Source organism: Pimephales promelas, chromosome 23 (genome assembly GCF_988280905.1).
Source record: "Pimephales promelas chromosome 23, fPimPro1.hap1.1, whole genome shotgun sequence".
NCBI classification, from domain to species: Eukaryota; Metazoa; Chordata; class Actinopteri; order Cypriniformes; family Leuciscidae; genus Pimephales; species Pimephales promelas.
This window is the reverse complement of record NC_142791.1, coordinates 3,969,199-3,981,458: the sequence shown is the minus strand read 5'-3', so window position 1 is coordinate 3,981,458 and position 12,260 is coordinate 3,969,199. Positions and strand designations below refer to the sequence as shown.

The 12,260-nt window shown below is 33.9% G+C and overlaps 1 protein-coding gene across 1 annotated transcript in view; it reads left to right on the top strand.

Annotated features, from left to right (window-relative positions):
* esama (endothelial cell adhesion molecule a) overlaps positions 1-12,260 on the top strand; it is a 42,540-nt gene that overhangs the window by 28,217 nt on the left and 2,063 nt on the right. The window contains exons 2-6 of the mRNA XM_039677442.2: positions 5,374-5,516; positions 8,884-9,085; positions 9,309-9,464; positions 10,263-10,385; positions 11,379-11,508. Of these exons, the coding sequence (XP_039533376.2) occupies positions 5,374-5,516; positions 8,884-9,085; positions 9,309-9,464; positions 10,263-10,385; positions 11,379-11,508 (754 nt within the window). The remainder of the gene's footprint in view (positions 1-5,373; positions 5,517-8,883; positions 9,086-9,308; positions 9,465-10,262; positions 10,386-11,378; positions 11,509-12,260) is intronic.

Below are 12,260 nucleotides of genomic sequence, written 5' to 3'. Positions count from 1 at the left end.
ACTGAAGAAACAGGGCTGGAATGCTTTAACATTAACTTTGAAGGATAGATAGACTTAAGACAGGAAGTTTTGGTCTCCGCCCAATGCTCTGCGTCCACGCAAACTGTCAGATGCATCAAAGGCTTTCTCCAGACCCTTTATCAGAGCCTTGTGCCAACCTTTGAAAAATAAATAGTACAATTTGCGCTCTTCCTGCAATCAAAAGCATCAACCTCTGTCATGCACATTAGCGTACGCATGGGAACAAACTCATGTTGTGCTCGAACCACCATGTTCTTGTCTTTGAGAATCACTTCATCCATGATTCATGACGTTAATAATGTTCATAATGTGACCTATTTCAGAGTAAAACATGATGTGTTTGCGAAAAGTGTCCCTATATGACCAATTGTTGGTGGGGAGGGGTTTAAAATTAAGATGGCTTGTTCATGTCAACCATAAAATAAAGTCGGTTTGGATTAGTTATTCTTAGACAATGAAGGATAAACCTATTGTTTGACTTTGGTTTTGCAAAGCACATTACCAAGAGTCTTGATTTGTCTCGGTGCAGCACTTTAGAATAATGGGGTTGTCTCAGAAATGTAGTTTTTTTTTTAATGTGTGTAGGCTTTATAAATATATCTCAGAATCAGCTCATATCTCAGAAATGTTCCACATTGAAACTTGAGGCTCAGCTGATGTTAAACAGGTGCAGCAATAGAAATAATTATTACAGTAATAACCAGCACTTGCACATCACACTGAAAAATTGCAAGTAGTCACATTTGTTTGAGAGTCTCAGTACAAGTATGATTGTATTAATATTTCTCTATATAATCTCAATATAACCAAAATGAACAAATTACTAAAAATAAAATATGTATTTAATCTACCAACTCATTTATGTATACTGCAGTACAAAAGTTTAGGACCATTTTTTAATGTTTGTTCAAAAACTGCACAAACAGTAATATTATTATAATTCAATATTTGGTGCTCTATTTCCTACATCCGTAACCAATGTTATTTGGTATTATCAATGTTGAAAAAAGCTGTTCTGCTTAATATTTTTGTGGAAACTGGGATACTCTTTTTCAGGTTTCTTTGAAGCATTAATGAATTAAAAATAGATTTTTTTGGTAATAGTGAAGAAGTCTTTGCTGTCACTTTTGATCAATTTAATATGTTCTGTATTTCTTTTAAGAAAATCTTACTGACCTCAAACTTTTGAGTGGTATATAGTGTATGCTCTGCCACTTTAGTTGTATATTTATTTAATGTCTTAATGCCATTTTGTATGTACATAGGTTTTGCTTAATTAAAAATGCAGAAAAAGTGAATATTTACAAAGATGCACAATTTTGCGTTAATTCTACGTTTTAATGTATGACCTTATGTAAGTTAACTGTTCCAATGTTTAGTGGCTGGGCATTACTGTGTCTCCGACTTTTTTTGGTTGATGACCCCTCATTACCTCCCTAGCTGTGTGGCAGGAGTGAGATTAATTCAAGGCCCATCTATATCTTTCCATCTCCATTCTGACTTCATGCCACTCGATTACATACATTATTCGGATCAGACCCGTAAGAATGATTTAAACAGATTTATGACACTTGTTATAAATTTTTTTTATCCCCAATCCTTACTAATTTTGATTTGGCTCCCTAAGACTAACTATACTAGTATAACTTACACACTAGCGCGTCTAAATATATTTGACGTTAGCTACGTTTACACATCAGCGAGTCTCCAGTCGACTACAGCGCTCAGAGCCAATCTGACTTACTTGTTCTCTTGCTGCAGAGCTTTAATGACAGAAAACTTGAGTAATTGTCCTTTAAATGTTCTTTATTCAGTCTTGAACAGTTCTCAAAGAATCTCCCAAAAAGAAGCAATAAGCATGGCCAGTGGATCTCAGACAAATCCCATTGAGAATCCCCCGAGAAAACACAAATACAACAGTTTTATAGAATAGAGCAAAATGGCAAAATGACATGAAACATTACTTATATTGATTGGTTCTACATTGACAAGCCCTTTGGTTACTAGATAACTTTCATTTTCCAAATTATGTTATTTATACACACAGTCATGGGTTTTCTTCCAAGAGAGACACATACATTCATCCAAAGTACAAAACGTCTTAGTACATTGTTTCAGAGTATTAGCATGTCAAATGTTAGTCTAACCTGGTTTAATATATATAATTTAAATGTTCCACCCCACACTCTTCTTCTCTTTTTACCTCCATTTATAGAGAATTTCTAAAAATTAAAAGTCCACCTTCAATATTTGACTTTCTCTTTCTGCATGTTCTTCTCATCGCCCATACCTGTCAATCTCTCCTTCAAACGTTCTGGGGTTCACAATCACAACAGAGCAAACAAAAGCACATTTGCATCAGCAAAACATTTGTATACACAGATCTTGAGGACTATAATGCCAGAAATCATTTGCAGGCTCATTAGACTGATGGGAATGGGACTGTGCTGGAATATCTTGTCATTAGGAGCTAAATCAGAAGATGCTGAAATGCTCGAAGAGTCAGGAAACAGGCTCTTTGCTTTTGTCCCTCTGTCATTCTCATAGTAAAACAGAAAATCCCTCAAAACGTCTCCCAGAGGAGCCATTCATCATTGTTAAAATCACTATAAGCAGCTAGTAGTGGACATTCACTTTGAGTTGGTCGTTGGTTTGCGCACACTAAACTCTCCCGTGTGACATACTAATGCTTTCCTTCTGTGGCATGTAAAGGTCTTCATGTTTATTTGAGGTTGTTTTTGCAATCACTGAGTTTAGTAGGATCATTTAAACACTGCTAAGATACTTATGTGGATCTGAGAGACTCTGTGTTCACAAGAGAGAGAAACACTCCCAAAAGTGCTCAGATTAATGAGAGTTGTTGATGCTGACCCAGGCTCCCTACTGAACGTCTTGTTTAATCTCTTATTCAGGCTTTAGTAGAGAGATCTAGAGATGAAGAAAATACTTGGGAATGCTGGTTGTTAATGCATCTAATGATTCAGAATTGACAGACTGAACACACAAATTGACTGCATGAGTCATTGTATGTCATATAATTCCTGAATCAAGGAATTTTAGCACACTCTAAAAAATGCTGGGTTTGTTCAGCCCAAATTTGGGTCAAATATGGACAAACCCAAATGTTGGGTTAAAAATGCAATAAAAAAATACAGTTGAAAGTGAAAGTTGAAGTTGGGTTAAAATTTGAAATTACATTTTTAACCCAGCATTGTGGGTTTGTCCATATTTTACACAAATTTTGTTTAGAGTGTAGTGTTCAAGAAACACCATATTATGTTTGTCTTTGTTCTTATTTGTAACTTAGTTTATTTATTATTTTTAATTTTAGTTTATATTAATATTTATGAATTATTTATGTATTCTTTGCAAAACAATACAAGTAGTGTTGAGTTAAAACTGAGAGAATTTATTGAATAGTATTTGCTGCCCTCTATTGGTATCTAGACAGTAATACAGTTTCAGGTCAAATTCTTTCATGGAAAAAATAATCGAAATAAATTAAAGTGCCCCTATTATGCTACTTATGCTACTTTTTTGGAGTCCACTACAAAAGGTTTACATGCATCAAATGTCAAAAAAATGGTTTCATTTCCTCATAATATACATTTGCACATTTGGAATTTGAAATAAGTCAAGCCAGTGACTAAAATATCAACTTCACATTGTTCCTTTTAGTAAGATGAAAATAATCTTATTTAAATTGTGAACAAATTATACAGAAAGCATCAAAGAACAATCTCTCCACACAGCACAAGTTTATCTGGATAAGTCGTTATGAAATCAATGACGCACATTACACTGCACAACGAAGCTCTTACTGTATGTACATCATCGTGTTTGCATTAGTGAAAGCATTAGAGAGAGTGCAGAAACTGCATTACAATGATAAGATCTTCATTCTGGCGATCAACAGACTGTCATCTGCTGCTCAACGCTCATCACGGCAACATTTTATGTGATGGGAATAGACCTAAATTCTTTAAAAACTTCTCACGATTCGTTAATCTCGTATAACAGCTGTAGTAAAAGTATTAAGAAAGTTTCACATGTAATATATAGCTATTTCATATGCAAGCATGTCAGCCAATCACAGCAGTGGGCGGTTCCACTAAATCCCACAGAAGACACGCCCCTTAAACAGAGCGTTCAAATCAGAGGCTAAAATCAGGCTAGGAAAAACGCCTTTTATTTCTAAATTATGTCTATTTTTGATCTAAAAAAACATACTAACATTATAAGGGCAACCCAGGAAACATTATAAAATAATAAAATAACCCCATGTCAGGGGACCTTTAAAATGCTTTGTATGTAACATTCAGATGATGGAAATTGTACTAGAAAATTGTTCAATTCAAAGTGCTAGTGTTCTTGCTTGAAAATTAAACTTTTTATTTACAAATCCTGTTCTAATAAACTCTAATTGACTTAATTAAATGTGTTTTTGAAAGACATGAATACTCATCAAAAATATTTATTGCATTACTGTTGAAGTGTCTGGTCGGTGAGATTTTATGATGGTACGATGGCACAAGTCTACACCAAACATGTGTGGTACATTGTCTTGATATTCAGCACACATCTTGTTGTCTTTATAAATATTTTAATTTGAAAAGTGATTCACAGTTGTGTATAGTTGTATCCAGTTCCAGAGGGAGGTGAACTGGCATGGCCTGAAATCTTTTTTCCCCTTTTGACCTATAAAATGAAATGTTGATCAAGATTTACCATGAAACCAGATTAGTTCCTTTATACATTTTTAATGCGATTACATTTTTGACCCAGCACCATATAGGCCAAATTTCTGAATTGAACGCTAAGCGACGGCTTTATTTGGAGAGGGTCAATGGAAGAAATCACATTATCCATCGTTGCTAGTTTGTAATCGGGCTAAAAACCAACCCACAATCATAAAGCAGAAGAAAATGTTAGAGAGATGAGCACGAGCAGGATTCTCATTGAGGATTAGTGGTTTTACACTTAAGGGAGGGGAATTCGAGACAGCCTACACATAAGCCTAAAATAAGATGCTCTGCAGTTGCGTCACCCGTTAAAGTCCTAAATGACGAGGATTTTAGAAGCAGATTGTCTTTTATGAGTGTCTGTGTGTGGCGAGTATCTGTTTCTACGGGAATTGAGCTGAAGAGTCCTGGCCAAGCTGGCGGAACAGAGCGACAACCAGGACAGCTGGATTCAGCTGGTTTACCTCCACTTGGGGGAGTGTAAGTCACTCCTGGATGTTTCCGAGCTTTGATTGGAGTTTCAAAGGAGTGCATCTGGGATTGTGGTCTGTCAACTAGGTTGAGTTTGCAGGTTGTTAATCAATGTTTGCTTTTTTTTTTTTCTTTCCAGGTGACCTGGCCCAACTTGTGCTGCCTTATAAAAATGTAGAAGTGATCCAAGGGAAGATGGTAGTGCTGCAGGCTTCTTACACTGGTGCTGAGATACAGAAGAACGCGGTCGTCTGGAACTACATGTCCAGCAGCACAGAAATGGTGACTGTCTTTTGCTATATGTTGCTTTTCTTTGTACGAGTTGGCAGTGTCCTGCAGTGTGATTATGTAAAACTTTTTCTTAAAAAAAAAAAAAATTATGTACTTTATTTTTTATTTTTATTTTTTTGTTAGTCATATTAATTGAAAGACTGCATGCAATATTAGTACGTAATACAAATCAAATTGTCTCACTGCAGAACCACTGAAGTGAAAACATTTTTATTTAAATGGTAACTTTAAAAAAATTATATATAAAAACCCTAAAATCTTGATAAATACACGGACATGGACATGGACATGTTATTCATGGACAAATAAAAACATGGACATGTTATTTGTCACTTAAAATAATGGACGATTTCAAGATTCATTCAATAATTTATTCATGACATATGCAGTTATATACAGAATATATCTTGGTCAACCTGTTCAGCTGAGACTGTGAATTAAATACAAATAAATAGTAGGTAAAATAAGATGAACATAAGAAATAATAATGAAAAAATAAGTAATACTTTTAAACATTATTACTAAAACATTATTAACAACATATGCAACAATAATATAACATTGCCAAAATTAGGGTTTGTGCAATGACTGAATACAGTAGACTTAGACAACAATTAGTCAGTTAGTACGTAGTAGTAATAACATGAGTTAAGCTTGTCAAAGTAAAACTTACCAATATAATGTGCTTTAGTTATCAATAAACAATTAATGCTTATTATGGTAATAATTATAATGTTATTATTATTGAGGGATTTCTTAAGCTCTTTATTTTGAATAAATGAGAGACGATGTATTATTATAAAAGACTATAATATTCAATGAACTATGAAATCTATCAATACTATGTCATATGTCAGTACTTGTTAGGGAAGTCTTTATGATTTTATTATAAAACCATAGGGAACAAAAGTGATATTCAGCCTTGGAAAACTGACATCTTCACCCTTTTATTCAAATATTATCACAGATTTGTTCGATTTTGTAAGCATGTTGCGTAGTTGTGCTAGGAGTCAATTGTTTTGGTTTGTGATAACGTAGTGAAACTAAATATATGCGGACGTAATTTTTTGGCCAGACTGTCACAGAGAAATTTTGCACACATGCAAACCACCAAATATTAATAACTGAATATGTTAGTCAAGTCAATATAGGATTTCTCTAGTGAGCTTAATGCATTTTTTCTATAGTAAAATATAACTTGTAGCTGTAGTTTCACTTTTTTGCCAAATCATTTTGTCAGAAAAATACCTTAACCAAGTTTAGTGTTTAAAAACAAATGTCCCCTCTGGATATCACATTTGCCGACTTCTACTTCATGAAATAGGTTTTTTGTGTTGCTGAGTAATGTAATGAGCTCAGTATCTTAGGTCATGTGCACATTGGCTGTTTTTAATCAGATTTCATAGTTCTATAAAAACAAATCTTCATAATTTGTTAAGAACGTACTATAACATGACATGCGGCTGGTGGAAGAGATAATGTCAGTCCCTGGTCACTCAGACTCTTGAGTTGCAGAGGTCAAGAGTGCACACAGAATAAATCCTGCTCCTCATTATCACACACTCTCGAGTACTCGTGTGAACATGCTTCCAGTGCAGTACGGCGAGAGGATTCAGCAAAGATTTATAATGAAATCTGATAATGTTGTCCGTCCAAATTAGATTTCGAAATGGTATGGTATTATGAGTGGGATCATTCCTGAGTTTTTGTGCAGATGCCAGAAAGTTTAGCACCATCTGTGCATGTTGTGATATGGATTATGAATGGCTGAGAATTATTGTGGACAGATTTTTAAAATAAAACATCAGAAGCTCTTAAAAACTATACACTTTTTAATATATATATATATATACTGTATATATATATATATATATTAATTCAGTTTAATAATTTGCAATGGATGCTCATTTCACAGTGTCATCACACAATTCCTTTGTGTTAACCTACAAGAAGTCATGTGGGTCATCATAGCAGACTGCAACTCATATTGCCTTTTATTAAGGCCATCTTACTTTAAGAGCTAGTATAATACTGAGATTGAAATGTCCACTCTTGGCAGCAATTCTCTCTCATTTTGGATTACACAGCATCTCATTAGAGAGTAAGAAACCGTATTATCTGCAGATTGTAAAATCCTCTATCCTGCATTTTCTTCAGTTGAGATTAACTCTGCTCAGTGAAGGGTTATTCGGTTATGAATCTTTTAGACCTGTCCACTGAGAAATTCTGACTCTGCCTCTAAAAGATTGATGATCTTACGCCACTCTTTTTTAATTTTACTTTTGCGCAGTGGTTTTGAAATTTACTGCCTTTTGCTTAAGTATTTTTTTTGACATTAGTAATATAATTGTCTTTTGTGTGTGTATAATTTTATATTATTGTATGTATATTTATTTATTCATTAATACCACCCATATAGTTATATTTTATTGAAATATATTTATATTTTTTGTAATTATGATTTGTTATTGTAAGGACAAAGTGGGCGTTTTCAATAATTTTATGTTTTTGGAAGAAGTGCTTATGCATTTCTTTGAATAAAAAATACAATAAAATTGTTATATATTATTAAAAATATTATTTTTTTTAATGTATTTTGTAGTGCATTTTATTCCTGTGTTTGCAAAGCTGAATTTTCAGCATCATTCAGTGTCTTCAGTGGTCTTCAGTGTCACGCACTCTAATATGCTCTGTTATTATCGGTGCTCAGTTTATTATCAATATTGAAAAAGTTTTTACTGCTTAAGATTTTTGTGGCTTAGGATTCTTTGAATAGAAACATTTATTTGTTAAAAATTTTTTTTGTAATATTATAAATGTCGTTACTGACACTTTTGATCATTTTAATGCGTCCTTGGTGAATAAAAGTCATAATTTTTAGACTTAAAAAAAAAATGTATTACCCTCCCCAACTTTTGTTTGGCAGTGTATCCCAGTTTAAAAATAAAATATTAAACAGAAAAAAAATCCTTATTTAAATAAATAAATAAATAAAAACACCCACACACACAAAAAGTATTTAAAATAAATGTGGTAAGATTTATAAGAACTGGAGTAATGATGCTGAAAATTTAAGTTTGTCATCACAAAAGAAAAAGTTATTTTAAATATAGATAAATATAATATAGAAAAGTTATTTTAAATTCTAAAAATATTCTAAAAATTTGCTGTTACTGTATTTTATCAAATATATGCCATTGTGAGCATAATTTTTCAAAAACATAAAAAACCTTAGATTAAATGCATTTCAGGTCATTTATATATTAATACAAATATATTGTGAAAGATTCTCAGAATTGGCAGAATTGTTTACAATTGTTCATTCCTCCATCCCAACCACGTCTTTGTCTTTCTTTAGATCATCTCATACATCAGTGGAGAGTTAAGTCATAGCACTACCCAGTTCGAAGGTCGAGTTGGTTTTGTCCATCAAATGCCCAACACCAACCTATCCCTGTTCATTAACAACACCAAAGCATCGGACTCAGGGAAGTACATGTGCCAGGTCATGATCCCCGGGGCCATAGGACCCACCGGAGAGCTAATGCTTACTGTTAAAGGTGAGTACTTGCTGCCACACTGTGGCGCACACATGCAAAGTCAGAAAATACACAAGCCTATGCACATGTCAGATGCAGAAACAGGCTTGTCATCTAATCCTCTTTCAAATGTGTTCTGTGACACAGGCCACGTATTATTTCTTCAAAACTTAATTCTGTAAGTGCAGCTTTTCACAGAAAGTGATTTCACTCCACATTTAACATCACATCATGTCTCTTTTAGTTCCTCCCTCAGTGCCGGTGTGTCAACTTAAAGAAAAGCCTGTTCTTAAAGGAAACATAACTCTGGCCTGTAACTCTAATGATGGTAAACCGTCCCCCAAGTATAAGTGGACCAAGACGAGCCCTACCTCAGAAGTCTTTTTCTCCCCCGCACTAAGTGAGTCTATCTATGTAAGACACAAGAATATGTTTATATAATATATTCATTTCAATCTTCTTTCTAAAAGCATATTGTGTTTCTCTACTTGGCAGTTTCACATTTCAAAAAGGAAAAATCCCTAATGTCTTTCTATCACATTTGACTTTGTCTTTTGTGGAAAAGAGGTGAATTTTTGAGGAATGTCCCAGTCACGAACAAAGAAAGCACTATAAATATATACTAAAAGTCATCTACATGACTCTGGACCCATTTGTGACGGTTAACAGCCCACTTGGAGATAAGGTTGTTCATGAATATTCACTTTATTTTGGTTGGTTTGACTATCGCATGACTTTGCAATACGGCACACGGGTCATTGACCATTTTTATGATACTATGAAGGTGCTTTTTCATCTTTTTTGAAGCTTGAGCTTCAGTGGAAAAAAGAATATAATTGCGTTTTATGAACTATTATATTCAAAATTATATTATTATATAAAAATTTTATATTACTCAATAGTTCCTTTTGTGTTCCATGGAGGAAAGTAAGTCATGCGAGTTTTGAAATTTGAAAAAATTCATTTTTGGCTAAACTAATCCTTTAAGCATGATGGGAACCATTTTGGGCTTAGATTAAACCTTAAACATGATCATAATTATAATTCTCAAGGCACTGGATATCTTGGATAAACGTTCATCTAGCAGGACTTTATCGCTTTCTGTTACGAGGTCTCTTGATTTTTGGGACCTCTGGCTAAGTTCTTTTTTGTAAACATGCATGTCTGACTTTAACCTCACACTGTTGTGTTGTTGTAGATGAAACGGCAGGAACTTTAAAACTGAACAATCTGAGCAGTAATATGTCAGGAAAATACGTGTGCACTTCATCCAACTCTGCAGGAGAGGAGACTTGTTACATCAACCTGGAGGTCATCACATGTATGTACTGCTGTTTGGTCATTACATAAACTCGTTCAAAAGTTTGGGGTCAACTTTTATTCAGCATTAAATTGATCAATCAAAAGTGGCAGTAAATGCATTTACATTAAAATGCCATTAAAGGGATAGTTCACTTTGAAATGAATTTGTGGTATGTTTTAGCTTACCTAAAGGGCATCCAAGAAGTAGGTGTCTTTGTTTCCGAAGTATTATCAATTTTGATATTTTTAGGTCAAACTGTTAGTGTCTGTCAGTCATTTAATGGAGGTCTATGGTCACCACCTCAAAGAGCATGCACAGAGAAGTCCAAATTAAACATGATTTAATGACTCGTAAATGTAAGTACACATTGATGGCCTAAGACACGAAACGGGGGGTTTGTGTGAGAAAACGAACAGTATTTATATCATTTTTACCTCTTGTAACCACAGCCACGTCCAAGTGATCTGAGGGCACGGGTGCTTTGTGGCTGTTACAAGAGGTAAAAACGATACAAATACTGTTCATTTTCTCATACAAACCGCTCATTTCATGCCTTAGGCCATCAATGTTTACTTACATTTATGAGTCACTAAATCATGTTTAATTTGAAATTCTCTGTGCATGCTCTTTGAGGTGGTGACCATAGACCTCCATTTTATGACTGACAGACAAGAACAGTTTGACCTAAAAATATCAAAATTGAAAATACTGTGGAAACATTAGAATCATTTCTGAAGGATTATGTGACGCAAAGACTGAAAATTCACGTTTGCCATCTCAGGAATAAATTACATTTTTCTGTAAAAATACAATATAAAACAGTTATTTTAAATTGTAATAAAAGTTCACAGTATTACTGTATTTTTGAATAACAATAATTATTTTTTAAATAACAAAAGACTTATTTCAAAAACATTTTTTTTTTTTAAATAGTATTGACCCCAAATTTTTGAATGGTAATGTATTTGTTTATTCTGTCTTTCATTAACTTTACCTGTTCTTTTTGTGCAGCAACTAATGCTGGGATGATCGCTGGTGTTACAGTTGGTTGTATAGTGGCTCTCATTCTGATCATTCTCTTCCTCTTCTTCATGTGGACAAGACGGAAAGAGACAGAGGAGGATTTGGCCAATGAAATCAAGTAAGATAATTACGATTTATTGATTTGATTGTTGCGTATTAAAGTCTGCTCTCACAAACACAACAAGCAATTGAATGCAGCAAAAAGTAGGAGTTTATTTTAGACAAAAAAGGGGACGATATCTAAAAAACAAGAGCTCAAAATAACAAACAGGAATCCTCTAACTTGGGTTATGCATCTTTCTTAAATCAAAGCAAATAAAACATGTTTTTACCTTCCTAATAGCTAAATAAATTGGCAACCCACTCCCTATGAAGTTAGCACCCTTAAAAGTAGTACTTTTACTTGATTCAATACAATTACCAGTTTACGCCGTTTTAACAATTCAACTCTCCGCAAGGATATTTAACATCATTTACTCAGCCTCAAGTTGTTCCAAACCTGAATGAATTTCTTTCTTCCAGAAATGGTTCCATCCCCCACTTCATATATGGAACCATATAGAACCATTTTTTTGGTAAAAGGTTCTATTGACCAAGTATGGAACCCCAGGGTTCTATATAGAACCCAGAGGAACCCTTTTTTTAATAGTGTATAGAACCTTTTAGGGGTTCCAAATACGTAGCGCTGACATTTTCAGGTTCTATATGGAACCTTTTCTTCTAAGAGTCTATGAAATAGTCAATGGTGCCCCACTACTGTTTGGTTACTGAGATTCTTCAAAATATATTCTATTATCTTCCACATAACAAAGAAATTCATACAGGTTTGGAATAACTTGAGAGTGAGTAAATGATGACAGAATGTTCATT